Here is a 25748-nt window from a genome sequence, read left to right as displayed (position 1 = left end):
TTCTTTTGCCCTGTTCATTAATGATAAAGACCCACAGAACCACCACAGATCAGGTTCTTACTATGCAGTGTGTTATTCTCAGCACTGCAGTGAAGCTGGCTTTTTAAACACCTCATTGTCACCCCTGTACTGAGAATAGTACACCAACTGTGGACACCAACAACCTTTGAGAAAGGACTAGAGGATGACCAACAAAACCGTGCAACAACAGATCAGATCAGCTTCTGTCTCAGACTTTACATTGAGGAGCAACTAGGTGGGAGTGTCTAAAAGAAAGGACAGTGTTTGGACACCATTACACACCAACAGCGCAGAGAATGACAAAGCACCCAGATGATACCTGCTTTGAGGTGATCCTGTTGGGTCCGGTTCATTGAAGATCAAGGTGAAAGAAGGATAATGAAGTTTGCAGAGAAACAGAAGGGATATAGTCTGTAATTATAGAACTACGTTGTGTCCTATATGATCAATAGAGCTGAAAAAGAGGAACAAGGAGGATATATATTTATATAACTGTATGACGAGTGTGTGTGTGACCGTGTATAAAATATAAGATAGGATTGAAGGCGGTCTGAATGATCTTGACAAGAAATTTATGTCAGCTGCAGCTGCAGTCTGTTACAGGAACCCTGCTACTAGTAAGTACTAGGAGCTGATAGCATAACATAAAGTAGGTCAGATGCCTGTTCCAGTTGGAACACAATGTCTTACAACTCCTTTTCATATTTTAACGCTTGCTTTGAACCGGTCTTGTCACCTTACACATAATTATAAAACTATACCATCTCATTAACCTGCTCTATACAAAATACAGACAACTTGTCAGATCATGCAGAGTTAAACACTTTTATTTGATTCATTTCAGAGGATTACATGTTTCACACATTCTGTAATTTAATATATAGCCTGAAGGCCTGCGTATGATTAATTCATTTTCAGGTTCAGGCTGTGCTTAATAGGCCCACATACACATATTGCATTCTGTTAATATCTGTTTACTCTTTTTATGAGCCCTGGATTTAAAAGGATTTTCACATTCACTTTTATTAAAGTGATAATACAATGAAAGATTTCATCTAGGTCAGGAAACCAGCCCTTATAGATCTAGCCTAAGTATTTCCATTATTACTTATTCAGTACAAGTGGAGAAACAGATTAATCTCACTGTTCCTGTACTTTTAGGGATTATCTGTGTGTAGCTACTGATTGAATCTGATGGGTGTAAATCCCCAGCTTTTGTCGCAATGCAAAAAAAAAAAAATAATAATAATAATAATCACATGGACTCAAACTCATCAATGCGCTGTTTTGTGTTGCCTTGTCGAATTTGACGCAAGGTCTTATATTTGTCCCTTCCTTGACGCACATTCTCTGCGTGAATCAGGTCGTTCTCTGTCTTCATGCTTTCATCACGAGCGTCCGCCAACTCTGAGCTGAGAGCCTGGGAAAACAAGAAATATACACAGAGGATTTGATTTAAAGCCTTGAAAAGTATAGTCGTTCAGAGTTCCAAGAAAGGAATTTAAAGCCACGATTGCAAAATTCAGCATGAAAAGAAAGAGACTGGTGTAAGCACATATAAAAAGTTATTTTGCTAAGTGCGGACCACGCCTGATAGAAGTAGAAAAGGAGGAAGAAAAAGGGGAGGGAACTCTGGGAAATTTGGGCTGGAGTTCTGAACTGCGTGCTGAAGAAGCGTGCAGTTATATCCCCCCCCTTTTTATTTAATGAGAAGTGGAAGAGTAGAAAAAAGGGGGTTGTTGGGGAGGAGGTGGGTTGCGAAGTTTTCGTCACGAGAGATAGTTAGTTAGGGGAGGTATTTATAGGACGGTTGATTGATACGGGGTGGAGTTAGAACGTAGAGTTCGGGCGTGGTCCTTCTCCCAAACTTTTGTTATTACATAACATCATTTAAAGCTTTACTACAGATTTTTCGGGATTAGATTTGTCGGACAGGATTAGTCACAGTTCCCTCCTATAACTCTCTAACAGATTTTGTTTACTTTACTTTAATGTACTAAAACAATACATTGCTTCAGGCTCTATTTACTAAAATATATCTTTATTTTTTTCTTCATCTCAGTATAGATGTTCATTATTTCAATAGATTAGTATTGTTTAATGGTTCTGTGTTGCCCAAAGCTTGGGTCAAACGTACAATTGCATACAATTGTAATTAACAATGACAATTAAAGGTCCTACATCAGCTTCAATTATACAATCAGTTTAAATGTTGTTTCTAAACTGATTCTGAGATGAACCCTAAATGTCAAATATCTGAACAAGCCTTGTCTGATTAAAAAGTGCAGTGCTGATGTGTAAAATACTGTTGTTATTATTAGCAGAATACATAAGAACATCTAAATTCATATATGAAACTGATTTGCAAGCATAGTACTTTATTTCTATTTTATTTATTTATTTATTATTATTTTTTTCAAGCATGCCTTGTTACACATTGGAACCAGTGTGCTCTGATCATACACAGGGCTTATAAAGCTCTTACATCCATTGAATGGTTTGCCCTTTTATTGATTTTAGAAATGGAATCATTATCAGGGTGGTTTGGCTTAAAATGCTTGAATATTAAAATGAAAACATATTTTCTACAAAGTAATGCAAGTTAAATAAAAATATGTAATGTAAACTAAGTGATTACACAAATAATAATAATAATAATAATAATAATAATAATAATAATAATATATACATTGTTTTTTATGTGAATCAAGTTTTCCATGCTTGGAAGGTACCTACCTATACACTACCTATTATTACTATTCTGCTCCACAAAAACTTCATGAAAACACTGAGAGAAAATGTTATTGAACAATATCAGTAAATAAATACCAAAAATAATCCATTGCCCTGTTCACACCCAATCTCCATACAACCTTGCAGATTAGAGCTATTTATTCAGTCATTAGGATGAGGTTTAGGTTCAAAGTAAAGTTCAAATAGTACCCAGAGGATAAAGTTTACCAATAACAATAAGTTATAACAAAAATTAGATTAGATAAATGTGTAATGCAATACCAGACATCTTAGTGTGGAGATGTAGAGGTTCCTAATGGTGTCCTGCAATATTCAGCCTGAATGTTTCTGCAGTTTCTGCAGATTTCGCGATATAATTTAAGTGTTTAAATCCCACACAGCTGGCCGTGGTATAGAGTATTTGTGGTCTATGTGGACGAGCATTGTCCTGTTGTAACAGCGCATCGTATTGTGCATTGAACAAAATTGTAGGCCACTGGTTGCAGGACCTTATCAAGGTAATGTTAATTAAAACTAAAGAAGATCTAGGAATCATCACTGAAGATGACCCACTGCCATACTATGTCACTCCCTGACAGTCTCACACTACCCACCTAGTTTAATTCCTGTTGGTAGATTTTTTTTGGCAATGAGTGTATATTAACAATAATTCTATTTATAAAAGCAATGAACAGGGAAACATCCAAAGAGAAGAATACTTTTTATAGACACTGTATAGTGTATTTTCTACTTTCAGTATACTCAAAGTAGAAAAATAGTTACTTACAAAACAAACCTGCTAATTTAATTAAGCTTTTGAGAATATCTGAAACATCGTATGCTTTGAACTCTATTCTCCTCCTTGATTTTTACTCATCTACACTAAACAAAGTCCTCCACATTTATTCGTGCCATTCATCACTACGCTCACCAGCAGACGCTTCTGCAAATGTTCGTTCTTCTCCGTCTCAGTCATGCGCTGCTCCTCACTCCGATCCTGGACTGTTCCTGCAGACGTGAGCTCTGCACTGGCCTCAGCGCTGCTCTCATCGTTCTCGTCGTGGTCACTCTCTGGATGAGACCCTGCCTGGATGTGGACCCCCACTATTTTACTCTTCAGCACTTCTTTTGTTTTCTCCAAGTCCACCTCGACCATGACGGCCTGCTGAGGCATGACAAGACATTTTCACAAGAGGTATAGTTTTTCTGTTTGGTAAGCTGGAACAGAAACAATACACAAACCAAATGCTGTAAAAATGCTGAGTTTATTTCTTTTGCACAGCACCACATCCAATAAAACAGAGCCAATTATGCCCTCCTGGGGTTCTGGCGCTATAGAAATTTCACCTTTGAGATCTCCCGACAGCAGGGCCAAGCCTTGGATTGCTACACCGCATGGAACATCTTTTAAACCTCCTTTTAAAGGAAAATTCCACTGCTTTCCCAAAACATTAGTATATCCCCTTATCCGTATTACAGAAACTCACAGAGTCAGAGCTGTTCATTACTGTGATAACTAGAACCAGATGTTAGAAGAGTTTAATGCTCCAAAAAGCTACCTCACAAAAAAGTTATGTAAAGGAACTTGTTACAACTATGAGGCCTGAGACATTATTTTATGTTACTTTTGAGATAAGATTTGGCTTGTAATATATTTATAAAAAAGTGATCTGGTTCTAAAACTGAATGGCTGAGCCACATTCACAGGTGTGCTCAAATATTCAATATACATAAACTTAAATTTATGAGATAAGTGCATATTAGCACCACTAAAAACTTGAGAGGGAAGAGCCAAGATTTCCAATTTTGAGCGTGTCAATAAAAAAACTGACTTCTAAATAAATTGCTTTTTGAATTATGTCCCATGACTTTTGCCAAGAAGGCATCACGGACTTGCAGGATATGCATTTAGGGCGCCTTGCACCATTTTTCTAAGACATTTTCATGGACAATCCCAGCCAGATGATGTGGGTCACAATCATTTACCACTGCACTGCACTGCACCCACTGTCCATTGAGGTAATACATTACTTCATTTTATCTTGTGGCTTCTTCTGGCTTATTGCTTTATGTTAAAATCCATTCTTGGTGGAAGTGTACATAAAGGAGTTATGCAGCAGTTGGTCATTTTATGGAAGTACTTGTGATACCTATATGATACCAACAAAAGATTAATGTGACATTTACAGTGGTACGAAAACGTTTTTAGCGCCCCTGATTGTTTGGATCAACAGTTTTACTTAAGTATATCATATAGCAGATGAACACGGTGATATCTAAGAAGTGAAAGGAAGTTTACACGATTTACAGAAAGTGTGCAATAAGAATGTTTTAAACAAAATTAGGCAGGTGCATGAATTTTGGCACCCTTGTTGTTTTATTGATTTGAATCATTTTAGCACTAAATATTGGAACACAAAATTTGTTTGGTAAGCTCATTGACCCTTGACCTACATTCACCCAGGTGAATTCAATTATGAGAAAGGGCTAAGGTGGCCAATTGCAAGTTTTATTTCTCCTCTTTGCATCTTCTCTGAAGAGTGGCTACATCGGAGCCTTAAAACAAATCTCTCAAATGACCTGAAAACAAAGATTATTCAACATCCTGGTTCAGGGGAAGGATACAAAATGCTCAGATCTCAGAGATTTCAGCTGGCAGTTTCCACTGTCAGGAACATAGTGATGGAAATGGAAGCCATACTCTCAGTTGAATCTATAAGAAGTGTTTAGAGGTTGTTATTTCTGCAAAAGGAGGATCTACTAAATATGATGTAATTTTTCTGTTGGGGTGACCAACAGAATTTTATGCACCTGCCTAATTTTGTTTAAAGAATTATTCACTTCTCAAATGTGTTCTTCTGCTATATGATACATTTAACTGAAACTGTGAATCCCGACAACCAATCATAGGTGCCCAAACTATTTATATTATTGTAGTCATGTAGTCACTAAATATTTAGTGATTTTGCTGGTTTAAAGATTTGAAGAGCCTTAAAAAGATTATTACTCTTACCCTTTTGTGCCACTTCCTAGCCTCATCCTCCTTTTTCTTCTTGGCATCTTCCAACTGAGAGATCTTAGATGTTAGCACAGCTAACTCTGTAGCCTTTAGATGAGAAAATAAAATGCCATGATGAATAGTTGTTGGTTTATACTTGTTTACATTGTGATATTGTGATATATAGTTAATTGAAATCTGTACCAGATTCTCCTGGTTCTTCATTTGGTTGTGAGACTGTTGCAGCAACGCAGCCTTAGCCTCCTCCGCCTTCCTGCGGTCCTTTTCCAGCCTCTCGGCCTCCTCCTGGGCAAACTTCCTCTCCTTCTCCAGCTCCAGGGCCCTCTTGGTCTGCTCTTCTAGTTCTGCTTTAGCAAGATCAGAGCAACTAGATCTACATAACAAAGGCATTTTTTTCACCTAGAACATGATACGTTAAAATATACATTTTGGGGGGGGGTAAGGGTGGGTGTTAAGCATATTGCTGTTCTAATTTCTAACCCTCTTGAGCCTTCTTGGTCTGCTCCTCTATTTGTCTCAGTTTCTCCATGAGCTCCATGGTTTCCTTGGCAATCTTTTCTGTCTCCTTCTCCGCATTTTCTCGCTTCTTTTTCTCATTTTCCAGCAGTGCTCTAAACCAAGAACGACAGGATTGACAGATTAGAAGGATATTCGGGAGCAGTTGTAATGTCCCTTCTGACTTCTGACTTCTGATACACCTTCTAAATTTATTGTAAAAAAAAAAAAATACATGTCTGTAATCTTGATTGTATTTAAACTCTGTGGGTAGGTTTTCAGGACAGGGATTAAGCCTAGGTGTAGACTATATTTCCATATGAATGGAAATTCTCCATTGTAAATGCTGTGTAGCCCAAGACTAGGCTTTATGCTCTGGGGAATCAACCAAGTGAGTATTACAATTCTAGTTTTAACTGTTTCTAGTTTTGTTTTAAAACAAAATGGTTAAATTGTTTAATAAAAAATGTTCAAATTGTCCAATCAGGTAGAATCCAGTTAGAAGAAACTGCCAACGTTTTTTAGTTAGTTAGGCCTACTTACAATTTTGAGACACATTTTAATATCAGACAAAGATAACCTGAGTAAATTTAAAAAGCAGCTTGAAATGGCATCCCATGGATCGCATTTTTTGCCATGTCTCTTTCTTATTATTAAATCATTAAAATGAGGTGAGTGAGACCTACAGTTTATCTACAGCTTTAGATGCTGTTCTGGTGTCTAGTGTGACTTCCTGAATGAGCTGTCCATGCCCTTTTAGAGAAATTCCGTCTGTTCACTCCTTTCATCTGTTATTATTTATTTTAAGATATGTATCCTGCTTCATGTTGTCAGACAGGTGCTAATCAAGGGATTAATTGGTTCTACAGGTCCGGCAGTAATCTGGACTGGTTGTGGTTAGTGAAATTCAACTCAGCTTTCCAAAAAAATGTGGTTAATCACAGTTAATTCAGCAGGGGGAAATTACTTTTTCACATAGGGCCAGGTTGGTTTGGATTTCTTTTTGCCTTTAATGACGGAAATTAACATTTAAAAACTGCTTTTTGTATTTACGCAGGTTATCATTGTCTGATATTAAAGTTAGTTCGATAATCTGAAAAAATGTAAATATGATAAAATGCAGAAACAAAAATAAAAACAAACGAAATCTGTATGGGACAAATACTTTTTCATGCCACTGTTTATATATAGAGGCTAACAAAATAGGTAGCAAACAGCCTCATGACGTAGACGGACTAAGAAGCCTTAAGGGTTAAACACCACGTGTTGTAAAAGCACCCTTAGGAAATACAGAAAAAAAAAACAATCTTAGATGTGTGTCCTATTTCTGTCACTATTCAAGTGAATAGAACAGCTGGTCTGTTATTTCTATCACCTCTCTTGTTGCCTCTTGTTCTTCTCCTCTCTGGCTTGGGCTTTCATCTGCTGAACCTCAATGGTGTCAGGCTTACGGCGGCGCATGTACAAATCATGGTTTCCCATGCACAGAGCCAGGATGCGCTTGTTAATGCGCAGACGGGGCGCATAGAACACAAAGTCCTGTGATTAAAACAGAGATATCATCTACCACATGCGTGTGAAAATGTTTGAGATAAATTAACAACCACCCCCATGTAGTTTAAGCTTAGCTAAATTAGAGTTAAATTAGAGGAGAGCAGGGCACAATCTAACATATAATGGGATAAAAGCAATGAATACAGATGCAGTTAAACAGGTTTAAGTGAACCATGCCTTTTTCATTGTTTTACATTCTAATTGCAATGTAATATAAGACATTTGACCGTATTTAAACAGATATTTTCCCCCTATATTCCCCCTAAACACTTATTTTTAAGTATTCTCATTCTTATCGTTATGTGTATAAAACATACTGTAAAAATAGCACTGATGTTACTTTTATAATATTTATCACTTATCACTGAGGTATAATACAGGATCTTTTTGAACATCATGAACTATGAACTATATTCTATAATGAGAGATAACCATTACACTATAGCCGAGCCACCACAGTTACTGATTCACTGCCTGTTACATCTACCTCTGCCTGTGGGACTCGCAAGAAAATGATGGGGTACTCAAGTCACATGATCCCGCAGCACCAATAAGAAACAGCGGGGCACATCAGAGTTAAAAAATGCAAGAACATACAGAAAAAATCTTAATATTCAATTTAACAGGCACATCAAAGACAATAAACTCACCTCCAAAAAAAAACGGGACATTTAGAGATAATATTTTTTCATAAACTGATTATTAAAAAAAAGGATTTCTCGTTTCCAGGATGGCCCAAATGGACACTAGAGGCTTTTTTCCCCAACAAACTTTTTTTACTCTAATATCATAATATCTAATAGCTAATAACACTTACAGGAAGCTGGAAAAATTAACAAGCTAAAAGATCTGAGTGACGAAAGGCAAGCCAGACGGATGGCTGGACGATTGACTGGGTCAGAGGATCTTATAATAAAGGTAGAGCTGATTGGTGTTAGCGATGTAACATTAACGCACACTTTCCTTACTGCTGCATTATTCATAGACAGTTGATACTGGAAACTAAGTTTGCATTTTCCTTTGCAGCAGAGAAGGTAACATCATTAATCATCTTCAAATCGTTTCAGAATACACAAAAACTGTTAGGTTGTGCTCTGCTCTTTTTCAGTATTTGATCTAGTTTTAGTTCTAAGTGTCTGATTTTGCTTAATGATTTTGAATTGACAAGGTTCAGTTAATGTACTGCAAGATACTGGACTGTGTTTAGTGTTTGTGAGTGCTTAAAAGCAGTCTAATCAGTTATACTAGTGCATCTCAAAAAATTTGAATATCATTGAAAAGTTACTTTATTTTAGTAATTAAGTTAAAAATGTAAAACTAATATATTATATAGATGTATTAAACCAGAGTGATCTATTTTAAGTGTTTGCTTGTTTTATTGTTGATGATTATAACGTATGTAATATTTAACTTTTCTGAGACACAGATTTTTGGGTTTTCATGGGCTGTAAACCATAATCATTAACAATAAAATACATAAATGCTTAAAATAGATCACCCTGTATGTAATACATCATTGCATATAAAACAGCTCTAGGAAAAACTAAGAGACCACTTCAGTTTCTGAATCAGTTTCTCTAATTTTGCTATGTATAGGTTTATGTTTGAGTAAAATATACAGTCTAAAATATAAACTACAGACATTTCTCCCAAATTCCAAATAAAAACACCATTTATTTGCAGAAGAAAATAAATTGATATTTACGAAGATTTAAGGGTTTAGAAATCAATATTTGGTGGAATAACCCTGGTTTTTAATCAGTTTTCATGCATCATGTTCTCCTCCACCAGTCTTACACACTGCTTTTGGATAACTTTATGCTGCTTTACTCCTGGCTCAAAAATTTAAGCAGTTCAGTTTGGTTTGATAGCATGTGATCATCCATCTTCTGCTTGATTATATTCCAGATGTTTTCAATAATATATATATATTTTAGATGCATTAGTATATCAATACATATCTGGTTAAATGTTTTATATAGGCCATAATTACATACTGGGGACTTTTTGTCAATGGGTTTAATGACAAACTTCTTGTCGTTGAAAGAAATGTTGCGGATCTCGCTCCACGGAAATCCAATCTTGGGGGTTAACCTGTTTGAAAGTAAAAACAAGCTTATTTGTTCACATTATTAGTGAGACCAGGAAACACTGTGGATGTTGTGTACATTCTTTATATATACTGTTAGTGAGACCTTACTTGTCTGAACGTTCGTATATGTTGAGTCCTAAAGCATCCACTCCCAGCCATAACTCTGAGCCTTTTTTGTTTTTGATGCTGAAGTAGTTGACTCCGTACATATCCAGATCCTGGGCAATTTTCAGGTATTCAACCATGGCCTCCTCTCTGAAATATGAAGTGGAATAGAAGAGAGTGTTAGTCTAGTGGAACGACAGATCTACACAGTGTAATGCACTAAAGAGTTAAGCAGCAGGGTGAATACAGAGTGGCTGGCATGACTTGGCAAAATACTGGGGGGTAGCCGGCAAAACTGCACACTCACCCTGCACTCTATCAGAGCCATGAACCTCATACATCCACACAGCAGTGTGGATCTGTTGTCATAAACAATTTACCTGCCACACTTCATCATTACTCAGTTTATGACCAAACGCCCACTGTCAGCTTGATTGTTCTGGCACGACTGCATCAGAAACAGTGATGCTGGAGGGCAGTTTTACACACTTGTTTTAAGTGGGTCACCACCCAAAAATAACCAGAGCAAGAGTAGTCAGAAACTAACCACCGATGACAGGTTGGAAGATAGCAAACACCGTCTTGCATGGCAGCTGTGGACATTTAAGTGCTCTTGGGACACATCAAGTCAAGTCAAGAGGCTTTTATTGTCATTACATCTGAGTACAGGTACACAGTGTGATGAAATTACGTTCCTCCGGAACCATGGTGCAACATAGAACAACAAGCAAAAGACAACATAAAGTGCAGGAGTGATGATAGTGCAACATAAAATTATAAAATTATAACACTAAATAACAATAAATACAATAAATACAAGAGACGAGACAATTTAAGACAATTCAGGAGACAGGACAGTGCAGTACCGATACGGTATAATAAAGTGTATAGTTTGCCCACACTGTCAAAAGTACCAACTGGCCTTATATAATATTCAAATTTTCTGAGACACTGATTTTTGGGTTTTCGTTGGCTGTAAGCCATAATCATCAACAATACAATAAATAAACAATTAAATGATGAATTTCTTTGATTTTACCAAATTGAAATCCTCTGGAATATAATCAAGAGGAAGATGGATGATCACAAGCCATCAAACCAAACTGAGCTGCACCAGGAGTAAAGGCATAAAGTTATCCAAAAGCAATGTGTAAGACTGGTGGAGGAGCTGCATAAAAACTGCATGAAAAAACAGGGTTATTCCAACAAATATTGATTTCTGAATTCTTAAATCTTTCTGAATATGAACTTGTTTTCTTTGCATTATTTGAGGTCCGAAAGCTCTGCATCTTTTTTATTTTGCCATTTTTAGTAAATAAATAGCAAAATCAGAGAAACTGATTCAGAAACTGAAGTGGTCTCTTAATTTTTTTCTAGGACTGTATATATAAGTTCATACATCTAAATATATGAGTTTTATTTATTTCAATTTTGAACTGAATTACTGAAATAAAGTAACTTTTCAAAGATATGAGATGCACTGCTATATACTGTATATGCTACCGAAAAGTGGTCAAGCAAGTGTATGTGTTAATGTTGAGTTAATGCGTAACAGATCGGGACACTGACGTGAAGAATGGAGCTCATATTAAGTCTCCTGGTGTGGAAACTCTAGTAAGCAGCTTAAACGTATCAGATACAGTTGACTGATCAACTAAGTGGGACTGTGGAGGATTGCTCCTTTATAATGGAAGCTCAAATAAAAAAAAAGGTTGGACTTGTATGGAAAGGGCCAATATAAACCCCCAAATAATTTATTTTATGTTTTGTCTGCTCAACTTCATTTCCTTTGTTAATAATACACATACATTCCTGCTTTTCTGGCCTTCAAAACATTCCAAAAATAGGTTGGAACTTGCTTCCTACAGCACTCAAAAGACAGTTTGGCACCAGGAATACCAAGCAATGAAAGGTTTCAGTCGTCGTTTTGTCCCTTCCTTCCTGCAAACCCATATTAAGGAATGTACCAGTACTGGGTTGTCGTTGTAGCAAAAAATGTTGCCCTGAGGACAGCATATGGTGCTCTAAGATCTCAGTGTACTTCTCTGCATTAATGCTGCCATCACAAAACTGTACTGACACAGCTCTGTATCACGATTACTTGAATGATTTAATGATATAATGCACTGTAGTGGGAGAAGTATGGAAATATGCAAATATGCAAATTCTTCACACATTTATGGACAAGCAGAAGATCCTCTGCCCATCTTTAATCTCCAAAGACTAAAGGTGCAGTCAGAATCGATCTCTATTGAAGAAATAGTGTCAGCAACTTTGTAGTGCTGTTTAAAATCTCAAATGTGCATTTTATTTATTCCCTATATAGCGGTACTTAAACACTACTAAATACCCATAATTTTATATCTTAGCAATGACTTTAATACTGCACTTTTCATTCTTACAGACCTAATTCAGAACTAATTCTTCTCTTCACTGCTGCAACTCTGCTGAGACTCAATCCTTAATCATGTTAATCTGAGCTAAAGGATAAAGCTGCTGTTTCCATGTACTCAGCGCTCTCTGGCTTCATCTGTAATACCTCAAAAGAAAAGAACTTCTACTTTTAATAGTTACAGAGTTCTCTGTGTTTCTGTTTTTGTCTTTTTTCTAGTTATTATGATGAATATCTGAATGTGCTCCCCTTTTTTTTAAACAATATATGATTTTTCCAGTTTTTTACAATATACTTTTACAGTATATTTTTCGTATATGTTTGTTTTCAGGCCCTGACAGTTTACTGCAAAAATTTGTACACTCAAATTGTAACCATTTCCATGTATTTACGGAACATGAAAAACCTAATTGGCAAAAACAAAGAAATAAAAATGGGGATGTTCTTAAACTTTTTACTGGCAGTGTGTATACTATAATACAATGCTGTGTGATATTGTTTCAGAGCCCTGTATGTCCGTAGAGCCCTGTAAAGCAAAATACTATATTGTGAATGAAATATATTGCCTTCATGTTGTCTGCAAACAAATGAACTTCAAAACTAATATAAGAAAGAATCCTTTTTTTTTTTAATATTTACTGTTTTCATTCTTTCCCAACTTTTTTCTAATTTGGCCTGTGATAAATGAAATGAAACATATTTCCTTTAATGTTTATACAATTTAAGAGTGTTTCACCCTCTCAGAGGACAATACAGCCACATGCCAATCAGACAGATAAATTTAACACCCACGACATGGTTTGCTAAGCCTAGTAAAGGCCCTGTCCCACTGCGATTGCGTCTAAATATCCACTAAAGTACGTCCAAATTTATCAGAAAGCACTGCGTCCACTGAGTGAACGCACTGCGTCCAAAATATAGACGCACTGCGTCCAAATTCCGTCCATATTCCGTCTAAATTGAAGTTGGACGCCGACTTCCAAATTTGTACGTCGACTTCCACTCTTTGGAGGTCGACTTCCACTTTTTGGACGTCGACTTCCAACTATATATGGTTGTTTTTTCTAGTGAATCATCATTTCTTCTTGAGCTACAAGAGAGAGCACATCTATTCTCTTCTACACAACCATGGACCACAGATTCCTTGCAGTGATGGTGCAGCAGCAGAACATACTCCTCCATGTGCTGGACCAGACCGGGAGGAGGAGGAGGCGGCAAAAAATATTTTTATGGACGTCGACGTCCACCTGTACGTGCCGTCCAAATATCCACTAAAATATGTCCGTACTGCGTCTAAATATCCACTAAATTACGTCCATATTAGTCGCCGTCTATTCCGAAAATTTTGGGAGGTACCAAAACCACTTTTGCGTCTAAAGTGGACGGCAACGTCTAAACTACGTCCACTTGGACGGTGCCGTCCAAATATCTACTAAACTACGTCCATATTGCGTCTAAATATCCACTAAACATCCACTAAACTGCGTCCACTGAAATTTGGACGTACTTTAGTGGATATTTAGACGCAATCGCAGAGGGCCTTAAGCCTGAGAACACTGACTGCTTATAAGAATTAATACTCTGATGCTCTGATGAGCATTTTTCACTATGGCTGCTACGCTATGGGTTTTCATTAAATATGTATCCTAATTAAATATGTAGCCCTATAAAGCCTCACACCAAGGCAGCTTGTTCACTAGCCAGGTGATTTATCATATATGAAATAAAACTGTCACACTAGTAAAAGCACTGAGATCAAGTTTACAGGAAAATCTTTAATGTTTAGTGATTTCTTTCTCCTCTTTGTTTTTATTGATGGCTAACATAATGTTACATAAAGTGTCCATTCATAAGCTGAAGGCATCTGCTGTCTGTTTATCATCAGTGCCACTGTTAGGGAAGGGGTTATTAGTCATTTAATTGTCAGCTAGTTGACAAATGCTACAATTTTTGTTATGCAGGGAACACATAATGCGAGGTGTGAGTTTTGCATTTTGGTTCATTGTATTCCTCAAGTCAGGATCTAAGCAGTGTAAACTTACCTATTCTATCGGTAAGGCCTTCAGGAGGTGAACAAAACATCTTCCACTTTGGATTATATACATCGCCATGATTAGAAAGTGACAGGGAAGGTCATGTTTTAAGAGAGCACTTCAGTTTCTGAATCAGTTTATCTGATTTTGCTATTTATAGGTTTATGTTTGAGTAAAATGAGCATTCTTATTTTATTCTATTAACTACAGACAACATTTCTCTAGAAATGGCCAAAATAACAAAAAAAAAAGACGCAGACCTCAAATAATGCAAAGAAAACAAGTTCATATTAATAAAGTTTTAAGAGTTCAGAAATCAATATCTGGTGGAATAAACCTGTTTTTTAATCAAATTTTTCATGCATCTTAGCATCATGTTCTCCTCCACCAGTCTTACACACTGCTTTTGGATAACTTTATGTCTTTACTCCTTGTGCAAACATTCAAGAAGTTCAGTTTGGTTTGATGGTCCTCATTAAAAAGGGTCTGAAAAAAGAGATTTTGGTTGGTTCGCTCTGGAATTTGCATTCCTGTTGTCCCAATCTGGGATTGGGACCTGTTGTCCCAATCCCAAGCAAAAATTAAGATTCTGACTGGTTCTGCTTTAGATTTTGGCTCTATGTTGTCCTACCCTCAGCTTAAATAAAGATTCTGATTGGTTCTACTGTAGAATTTTGACTCTCTGTTGGCCCACCCTCAACATATATAGAGATTTGATTGTTTTTTTTGCAGAGTTTAACTCTCTGATGACCCACCCCAAGCTAAAATAGAAAGTCTGATTGGTTCTATAAAAGTCTCTGTTGTCCCACATTCAGCTAAAAATGTTCATCCTGATTGGTTCTGCCTCTGAGTTTGTCATTTTGTTCTCCTATTCTCAGCTAAAAATGAGTTTCTGATTGGTTTTGCCTCTGAGTTTGGCTTTCTGTTTTTCCCCATCCATCTGAAATAGAGATTGGTGATCGGTTCTGCTGTAGAGTTTGACTTTTTGTTGAGCAATCCCCAGCCAAAACATAGATTCTGATTGTTTCTGCTGCATAGTTTAACTCTCTGATGCCCCGCCCCAAGCTAAAATAGAAAGTCTGATTGGTTCCAGTGCAAAAGTTGACACTGTGTTGTCCCACCCTTAATTTTGATTGGTTTTGTTGCAAAATGTATCTTTCTGATTTCCCCGACCCAAGCTAAAATAGGAAGTCGGATTAGTTCTGTTGTTCTGTTTGACACTGTTGTCCCACCCCCAGCTGAAATAGAGATTGGTGATTGGTTCTGCTGCAGAGTTTGACAAGGGTCTGCGACACATTTATCTAATGCTATCCCGAACATCTAATGCATTCTCTTGCACCAGGACATTGGGAGAAGTCCTGGCATGCAACAATTTAAGTCTAAAGCGCTGCCACTATGAGCAGGAGGTCGCAGGTTCAAACCCCTGTCATGCAGCTTTGCCATCAAGCTGCCGGCGCTCAGAGGGAGCACAATTGGTCCTGCTCCCTCCGTGTGGGTAGATGGTGCTCTCTCCCCACATCACTCCAAGGCTGATGTCTGCAGCTGATGTATCAGAACGAGTCGCTGCGCTTTCCTCCAAGCGCGCTGGCTGCTCGGCAATGCTGCATCAGCAGCAGCTCGAAAAGAAGCGGTGGCTGGCTTCACATGTATCAGAGGAGGCATGTGTTAGTCTTCCCCCTCCTGGTGTGTTGGGGCATCACTAGTGATAGGGGAGTCCTAATGAGTGGGTTGGGTAATTGGCTGCGTAAATTGGGGAGAAAATGTGAAAAAATCTGAAAAAAAAAAAAAGTAATAATAGTAATAATGCTGTGTACTGGTGGATACCAGCCAACCAGCCCAGCAGCTCACTTCAAACACTGTTCTTGACATTTATGGCCTGAACTGAAGCGTAGATAAGTCAGGATAGGCGTAAATATGTAAAAAAAAAAAAAAAAAACAGAATCGTAGTAAAACCTGGCCACAATGATTATAATAGGCAAGTAGGGTTTACGTAGACCCAAGCATGAGTTCAACCATGTGTTATGCATGAATGTAATTTACAGTACCTGGGCAGCCTCTTGTGCTTTTCATGCCATGCCCGAATCTTCTCCTCCCATTGCTCCTTAGTTAGCTTATGCTGCTCCAGAACTCTGAGCAAATACCAAAAACACATGGCATTATACATATTACACATATAAAACTACTAGTGCATCTCAAAAAGTGGCTCTCCAAACCATCACTGATTGTGGAAACTTCACACTAAACCTCAAGCAGCTTGGACTCTCCACACTTCCTCCAGATTTTAGTCCTTTGATTTCCAAATGAAATGCAACATTTGCTGATAGTCAGTGAGGGTTTGGAGAGACATGTCATCTGCTGGTGTTGGTCCACTGTGTTTTATCAAGTCCAAAGTCAGTGCAGTGTTTTTTTTTTTTTACTAGAAAATCTAACAGCAGTTCATGCTTTCCTCTTCTGACAACATTTATGGAGATGTGGATTTCATTTTCCAGCAGGACTTTGTACACTGCCCACACTGCTAAAAGCACCAACTGTTTTTCTAGAACATAATTTTTTTTCTTTTTATGTTTTATTGGCTGCAAGCCATAATCATCAACTATGAAAGAAATAAACGCTTAAAATAGATTACTCTGTGTGTAATACATCTATATACAGCTCTGGGAAAAATAAGAGACCACTTAAAAATTCTGATTTAGATGATTGATGATTTTACCAAATTGAAAACCTCTGGAATAGAATCGGGAGGTTTTGTTATTTCAGCCATTTCTCATTTTCTGCAAATACATGCTTTAAATGACAATATTTTTTATTTGGAACTTGGGAGAACAATGTTCATTTTACTCGAACATATACCTATAAATTGCAAAATCAAAGAAACTGATTCAGAAACTGAAGTGGACTCTTATTTTTTTTCCAGGACAGTACATATAAGTTAATACAACTAAATATATTTATGAACTGAATCACTGAAATAAAGTAACTTTTCAAGGATGGTTTAATTTTTGAGATGCACTACTATATACATATAGCTAACACCTCTGAGGCAGCAGTTTGTCATGGCACAGGTATCCAGGCACATGGTAATCTCTGTTGTAGTCGCCATGTTTAGTCTGCACGGCGTAGGAGGCCAGCAGCACGGCGGTTTCCGGGGGACAGTAAATGTCATCGTTCAGGATTCCCTCCTTGACCTGCAAGAAGAAGAGTCTCTGCGTGGCTTCCTGGATCAGCTCCTCGGACACATCTTCGGGGTAAAACTTTGCTCGGAATTTAATCAGCAGGGGGTTCTCCTTCCTCACGTCTTGTGCTGTCACCTGAGATAATGCAAGAAAAAATATACAAATTAAAAGAGAATGTAATGCATATGTAGCCATTTTAATCAGGGTAATTAGGTACACACACACACCATGTATCTACTGCATATCTACTGTATATCGGGGTCACCAAACCTGTTCCTGAGGAGATATGTTCTAGCAGACTTCCAGCAGATTATCTTCAACCACACCTTAGTCCCACCTGATTCTTTATCACTAATTACAGCCTGCAGGAGTGCCTAATCAGGTGAATGGGGTGTGTATTAGATTTGGAATGAATGTGCAGATTGGCAGCTCACCTAGAGCAGGGTCGGTGAAAAACAACATTAAATGTTAAACGGTTGTGCAAATGTTGACATTTTCACGTTGAATCAATATACTGTCCTCAACCTTCTGCCTTTTAAATTATTTTTTTACGTTTCATCACCAAACAATTTTAACCTTTGTGTGGTGTTCATATTTACTTTGTTACTTGTATGTAATTCAGCAAAATTAAGCAATTTTACATTAAGATGCTTTACACATGCTTGCTTCACCTAAATTTCAAGCAATATAAACAGCTTACATGGTTAATATTTGCCCTTTACCTTTCTTATGTTACATTTCTTTCAAAAAGTGCTTCACTTTTTTATAATTAGTTTTTTTTTTTATAAAATGTAAATGAAAATGAATTAAACTCAAGATATGAGTAGAAAATTTGTTTAGTTTCAAATTTACAAATGAAGCAATGTTTATTAGCCCTTGGCCAAACATACTGTATGTAATATAAATGTGTGTGTGTGTGGGGGGGTGTACAGTGTGTGTTTATCGAAAAATGAGCCAATGCCAATGAGCACCCGAACACCACACAAGGGATGAAAAACGGTTGGATGGAGGAATGAAAAAGCATTTTTTTTTAATTTGGCACCAATTCTTAACACAGGTATTGTGAAGAATTAAATTAAAAAGCCATGTTCTATTTGTTTTACTTTGGTGTTTTTGAGATTAAATGTTAAATAAGATTGGTAGTGGTGGGTAACATTCTTTATACTCATCTTTACACTGATAACCATGGAACTTTTCTTCTTTTAGTTACTTGTAGTAACAAAAGCTTTTTTGTTTGTAGTTGTACAGTTCCTACTTCTCAGAGATGTATATTCATACAATTTCCCTACAATTTTGAGCATTGGGAAAGTGAGCTATTAGAGTGAGTTATTAAAGGTTGAACGTATGACATTGAAACTACGTTGCCATAATCTCCTCTAGGAATCGTTCTTAGTATCCTGTTATTCACTCATTTAGACTCATTAACAGTCTAACAAGGCTGTGTGGTGCCGTCACATGCGAATGTCTTCTTTCACATTTTACATTTTACTGCGAAGGATACATCAGCTGTGCCTTCTAATTGATCCAAATGCCAAATGCATCTCCCAGCTGTATAAATCCAGCCTACTGAAGTGAAAGTGTCAAAAGTAGATTCAAGTCCACTAAGCATTTTTATATTTAAAGTATATTTAATATTTACATATTTAATGTATGTAACCCCATATTTTAAATATGCTTACAGTAAAATGATAATACATTTAATGAGTATTACAACTGTATCACTATTATACACAGAGTATTAGTAATGTACTAAAGATTGATGTTAAATATATTTACATTAGAGGACAAACATGTTTATTGTTCCTGTCTTTTTTGTAAAGTAGCCCACTTCTAGTATATTTAGTTGGCTATAAAATATATGTTTAATATACTGTGCTACGATTTTTAGCGTGTTTAAAATTCACATACATTTTTTTCAATTAGTAGTAGTAATTAAATTTACTTTCTGATCTTAAATTTAATCTACTTTCATAGCCCGATGCATACCTCCCCAGAAATTTAAACACATGAAGCAGACAGCAGCAGCTGTGATTGGTCAACTGAGCCCCCCACACATTCCCACATTCGCTGTTTAAACTGCACAGCAATGCAGACATCCGGACACACCCACGCACAAGCGTAAACACATGCAGCTGCATATGGTGCTCGCACAGGATATACCATAGACAACGCATTAACTCCACACAGAAGTATAAATTAGCCTTAAGAATGACCCTTCACTTTGGCACAGCCTTCTATGAAGCTTTCTAGCAGTCAAGAACTGAAGCTCATCTTGGCTGCAGCTTTATCTTTGGCATACAGCTTATGTTAGACAGTGATGTGGATCGACAGAAACTTGGCCAAATAGTACATATCGTTATACAGGGGTAATGATTTAGTATTTTGCCATCTCAATATATTTTAAGACTGTAAGGAAGAAGATATATTGCCACTATTTAAATCACATTTTGGGAAACCTATAAAAAACACTAATCTGGGAAAAAAAAAAAAAAAAAAAACTACTACAAACACTTTTCTTGCACACAGAACAGTGAGATCTGAAGACAAACACTAAATAAAGTGCTGTCTGACACGCAGCTTTACATGTAAACTAATAGCTAAAAACTGATTCAGTGTTTTTGAAATACTGTGATATGTTGATATTTGTATATTTTCTCACTCCCTAATCTGTAGTACAACTCCATACAGATAGGAGTCAGCATTATGATGGCATTATATTATTATTATTATTATTATTATTATTATTATTATTATTGTAATAAATTGCAATATGTTTTCTGAGGATATTGTGGATGTCATCACTACATGTTAAATTATAGACATGGCCATTTTTAAAAAATATATAATAAAATATAATAAAATTGTCCTAATAATTTAAGTCCTAATAAATGTATGGTGCTCTGAAGTTTTTGTCTGTACCCTACAGGTGTGTGACCCTATATAAACACGGAAAACTGGAAATATATATATATATATATAGAGAGAGAGAGAGAGAGAGAGAGAGAGAGAGAGACTTGTTGTTTTACACCCACTGACCGTATCCCACCAGTTTTTTATTCAATATGCAGACACTCTCTCCTCCATCCATCAATGCACATAATCACCACAAAATCGCCACGGATTATCTGGATTGTAGAACATTCTCTCCACAGCAGGTTTGTTTCAGTATGAATCAGATGAAGCAGCTTTGCTGGAGGTTTTATACACTGGCATATTTCATAGTCACAGTAAACTTTCTGATCAACATAGTAGGCAGAAGAGTAATGAACTACAACACACCCCTTCCCATGAGCTATTTCTGGTAATATTTCTGCAGCCCTTTATCAGTGGTCAGTTTCTAATCCCAGGAAATCAGATATACAGATATTTTAGTTTGATGGACTGTTCTCACCCCAGCAGTTAAATCCAGAAGTGATTTAAAATTCCTGGCAACTCTGATGTGTCTGATACACTGATACACTGACATGACACAGTAATGCTGGTGTCATCACTGCAGACACCCTCCCTCCAGCCCCACCCACCAAATACTGGCTGTGCTTCAAAGGCTAGGCCACAGCCGGGGCAGGGCGGAGACCTTGGCTTGACGTGTGGAGGCTTCTTCTCAGTAACCTGTTGCTGATCACACTTTTGTGGTGACCTCACGTGCAAACCTATTCATTACTCTGTAGGTAGAAGTATACTGTAGATACCAGGGTTTAAATTACTTATGTAGAAGTTAAAGCATCAGCTCAATCATTTTACTCTTCAAGTAAAAGTGTAAAAGTACTGGTTTTAAAACTACTTACAGTACAAAAGTGAAAGTAAAAGTAAGGGGAATGATAAAGTCATTAAGGACAAAAGCTTAGGCCGAACCACAGAGTCCTGTATTGCATTAATCTGGATGTGGGGTTTTATTGATGATGAGAAGCCAGAATGAAAACGAGCTGAAATGAAATAGGAGTAACAAGGCTTTTTTTTAATGCAAGGAGTAGAAAGTTCAGATAGTTGGGTGAAAATGTAAAAATAGCTACTCCAGTAAAATGTAGATAACCAGTATTTGTACTTAAGGTAACAAAGGATTTTTTTAAAACATTTAAAACAAGCTTTGCCCAAGATTAATATATTTTTTATGGTGCTTGTGTTTTTTTCTGTACATATTATGCACAGATTTAAGGGTAACTGAGGGCTACAAAGGATATGTCAAATCATTCGGCTGCATTTTTTGGCTGGATGTGAAGGATCCTTCACATTGGAATGCAGCCCACCTAGGATGCAGCCTTGACTTTGGAAAGCAGCTTATGTCTGGGCAGTGGAGTCCAGCAGCGTTCCCATATGCTGCAGCAAAACAGCTTTAAATGGTTTGTACATTATATGGACAAAAAAGATTATTATAAGATTGAGAGATGGATGGACGTTACAAATAGAGCAGCTGAACAAATATTTTTTTTTTTTATTGAGTTTCTAACATATAATTATTAAAAAAAAAAAGGTTAGGACACCCCCACATTTATTACAACTTAAAATGCTTGATATTAGAATCAGATGCAGCACATCAGCTGCTGAGGATTCGACATTTTGAAGGAGCCTGTCTTACTTAAAGCTCAGATATTTTGTTTGATTTGCTCTTGCTTTTGATAAATTAAGTGATAGGGGTCAAAATGATCAAATCCACCAAGCTCTCTGAGGCCTTCAGAAAGAGGAATATAGATTAAATTGAATGTATCTGGAAAGGGATTTCAAAAGATCTCAAAACAACTTAATAAAATCAACCAATCCGCTCTCTACAAACATAGCTTACAATTTATAACTACAGCTACATGTACAAGTACTACTAGAATAGAAAAAAAAAAAAAAAAAAAAAATATATATATATATATATATATATATATATATATATATATATATATATATATATATATATATATATATATATATATATATAGATGTATTATACACAGAGTGATCTATTTTAAGCATTTGTTTATTTTATTCTTGATTATAATGGCTTAGAGCCAATGAAAATCCAAAAATCAGGGTCTCAGAAAATTTTAACATAATATAAAACCAATTGGTACTTTTAGCAGTGTGGGCAGTGCGCCAAGTCCTGCTGGAAAATGAAATCTACATAATCTCCATAAAAGTTATCAGCAGAGGAAGCATGAAGTGCTGTAAGATTTTGAGGGAAAAATGGTGGATCAACCAGCAGATGACCGACATGTCTCTCTAAACAAACCATCACTGATCATCAGTACATTTTGCATTTCACTTGTAAATCAAGGGAGGAGTCAGAGTCTGGAGGAAGAGTGGAGAGTCCAAACTGCTCGAGGTCTAGTGTGAAGTTTCCACCAATCAGTGATGGTTTGGGATGGATCTTATAATATTGTTGAAAAAATGTCAGTAATTCAGTTCAAAATGTAATGCAATAGTATATACAGTACCAGGTAACGTAAGGCAGTGTATGCTGTACATTATAGTAATAAACAAAATATTGCAATATGTTTCATGTTGTAATGCTAATATTTTCGTCCACATAGTGACCTTGCAGTAGTAGTTAGGGTATCTAATGTTTTTTTTTCTGTGCATGTGGGGAAGCATTTGAAATGAACTAAGGCATTTCAAGAGTGATAAATAGCATCCGCAGGCAGGACTCACCCGCTTGTTGAGTTTCAGCCAAGTGGAGAAGCCCTTGCTGTCCTGATACTGCAGCCCGAAGAACCAGATCTCCCTTAGTCCGATTGTCTTTACTATCTTCAAAGGAAAAAGCACAAAGATCATGTGTACCATGATGTGTAACACTGAATGCTCTCTGACTTTAGTTTTTACATTTTGATCAAAGCTTTGCTGTTTTGCAGACTGGCCCGTAACCAATGTCTAAAGCTCTGCATATGTTTTTTTACTATTTCAGATACATACTTGGTCGAAAAGCTGTTTGCCAGTTGTGCTGGGCTGGATTGCAAACTCCAGCTCAGCATCCATCGTGGTCACTCGCACATTTATCTGCAGATAGGAAGACAGTCATGTAAAATGTATATCATAGAGCTTTATTACATTCGCTAATTTATTTGGTCATATCACATTTACAGTAATGCAGCTGGTTATGAATTAAAGCTAAATACCATAAAAATGTCCAGGTTTAATCACTCAATAACTCAAGAAATTACATTCTGATTCTTTGCATGTAAATCCAATTTTTTTTTACCTACAAAATCAAGTGCTGAGTCAGACATTTCTATTTCATAATGATTTTCAGGAGCTTTTTTTAAAACAAATGAGCTGAGTAATATTTCTCAAGGTTACTACAGTATTGTAAAAACTACAGTATTTAACTGGACACAAAATGGAAAAAAAAAAACTCCTACACAGAGAAATTAAACCAATGAAATAATATGAATCAAATCATTATTACAACATAGTAATACAGTCTGGTTTAGATTCCAGTATTGGTCTCTCATTTTCATTATCTGATACAGATCAGCTACAGATCATACAGATACTAGAAAACACTAGCACTAACACTAGAAAAATAATCCCTTTTTCTGCAATATGGTACAGTAAAAGTAGATAGACCGGTAAAGGCTGTAATTAATGCATTAATATACATGCGTTTTGAAAAGATCACACTAATCAACACACTCAACAATATCAGGGCAGCGGTGCCCAAATCTTTTTCCATGTTCTGCAGCAGAAGAGCTATAAATGGTTTGTACGTCATAAGAAAAGAAAAAAAAAAAAAACAATCACTGGTACTGCACGAAAATGCCTTTTTAACAAATTTCAGTATTGATCTCTCAATCGCTCTTTATTATCTGATACAGATGGTAACAAATAATACAAGAACCTTGCAGTAAACTTCCATTTTTACACTATAAAAAAAATACAGTTTCAACGAAATGACATCTCAACTAAATCACTACTTCCATTTTTAGCAATATGCTGCCGCAAATATACATAGAGCAGTGAACACTGTAATTAATGTATTAATATACATACATTTCGAAAAGGTAGCCCAGATATTATTATTATTATTATTATTATTATTATTATTATTATATCAAAAATAATGAGAGATGGAGGTGACATAAATATACCTTGTTCAATTTGGACATCTCTACTAAATTTCTACTTTTTTTTTTGTAATACACTACAGCAAATATACATAGACCAGTAAATACTTTAATTACATGCATTTCAATAGGTCGCACTAATCAACATAGGCAACAGACATTAAATGCATTAAATGGCGAACTTTTACATAAGCTAAATAAATGTAAATGCAATTCAGTAAATTCAATAAAACCCAAACATTAGCTGTTGAAATGTGCTCAAAGCTTGTAACAGTACAATTAAATATTAAATCCGTAGTACTTACCGACATTTTCCTTTATATATGAATTGCTCCAGGTACTTCTAAACTTGTTCCTTTGCACTAGCCTGCACCAGGTCATATGAAAGGACTTGTGATATTTACCAGGATTACCCTTCATTAAACCAGTCCTTTGTGCTGTTAAGTGGCATTTTCAAGCCTCTAATCCAAAGGCAGCTCTGGAATCTCACTCAGATTGTGAGCAGTTCTGCTTATATTCAGCAGTTATGCTATTTTATATATGCATTCTGATTCTGTGTAGACTGTGTGGGACAAAAAAAAAAGTGAATTTTGTCAGTGTTCTGCCCTGCCGGCACTGCTAAGTCTCTAATTTATCATTTTAACAGCCCATGTCCACCTATGTCTGCGAGCTGGTCAGAAGAAGGATAAATGTTCAGAGAAACAATTCACTTTTGCCAACTGTATTGGACACAAGTCTGAGACCTATAAGTCAAGCACCATTTATCCAATCTGTCTGAATCCTGTCAAGATGTCATGCTGTGGCCAGCAGAGCACAGAGAGAGTTTTTTTTTGTGTGTGTGAAAGTAGCAGCCAGCACAGCTGCCACATTTTATTATAGCACCATGAGGAGCAAGCGTTTTTAGCAGATATTGGGCTTGTGATGCTCATTACTGCCTTACACCCCGTCAACAGACGCCAACAGGTATTTTCATGCTTTTCGCCTGCGTCATTTAAAACGCAAAAGCGTTTGTGAATATATTTACGCAGAAGGATGTGGTGGTTTCAAAATTTCATATTAGAGTATTGCTATCTTGCCAATGGAAAACA

General features: G+C 36.5%; 1 protein-coding gene across 5 annotated transcripts; it reads right to left on the bottom strand.

Moving 5' to 3' along the window:
* Positions 1 to 832: 832 nt before the first annotated feature.
* Positions 833 to 25074, bottom strand: msnb (moesin b). 5 transcript variants are annotated; one of them, XM_015601713.3, is made up of 13 exons: positions 24966 to 25074; positions 23510 to 23593; positions 23249 to 23344; positions 17478 to 17752; positions 16490 to 16573; positions 10023 to 10169; positions 9820 to 9916; positions 7644 to 7807; positions 6254 to 6384; positions 5957 to 6120; positions 5768 to 5860; positions 3686 to 3919; positions 833 to 1441 (listed from the first exon to the last, which is right to left on the bottom strand). In XM_015601713.3, the coding sequence occupies exons 1-13, from the start codon at positions 24969 to 24971 to the stop codon at positions 1277 to 1279; spliced, it is 1740 nt and encodes a 579-aa protein (XP_015457199.2). In that variant the 5' UTR covers positions 24972 to 25074; the 3' UTR covers positions 833 to 1276. The 5 variants fall into 5 exon arrangements, with proteins under 5 accessions (XP_015457199.2, XP_015457205.2, XP_015457203.2 ...); XM_015601719.3 differs by having other exon boundaries at positions 3686 to 3916; XM_015601717.3 differs by having other exon boundaries at positions 5957 to 6117.
* Positions 25075 to 25748: the final 674 nt, after the last annotated feature.

The sequence above is a fragment of the Astyanax mexicanus genome, chromosome 10 (genome assembly GCF_023375975.1).
Source record: "Astyanax mexicanus isolate ESR-SI-001 chromosome 10, AstMex3_surface, whole genome shotgun sequence".
Classification (NCBI taxonomy): domain Eukaryota; kingdom Metazoa; phylum Chordata; class Actinopteri; order Characiformes; family Acestrorhamphidae; genus Astyanax; species Astyanax mexicanus.
Note: the sequence above shows the minus strand (reverse complement) of the source record. Positions and strands in the feature narration are given on the sequence as shown.

Excerpts from the sequence above, each read along its gene's own strand:
- msnb (XM_015601713.3), bottom strand. Across the intron at positions 23,345-23,509 it reads GCAAACAGCTTTTCGACCAA|ATAGTAAAGACAATCGGACT; the intron begins GTATGTATCTGA and ends TTTCCTTTGAAG. Across the intron at positions 16,574-17,477 it reads GACAAACTGCTGCCTCAGAG|AGTTCTGGAGCAGCATAAGC; the intron begins GTGTTAGCTATA and ends GTATTTGCTCAG.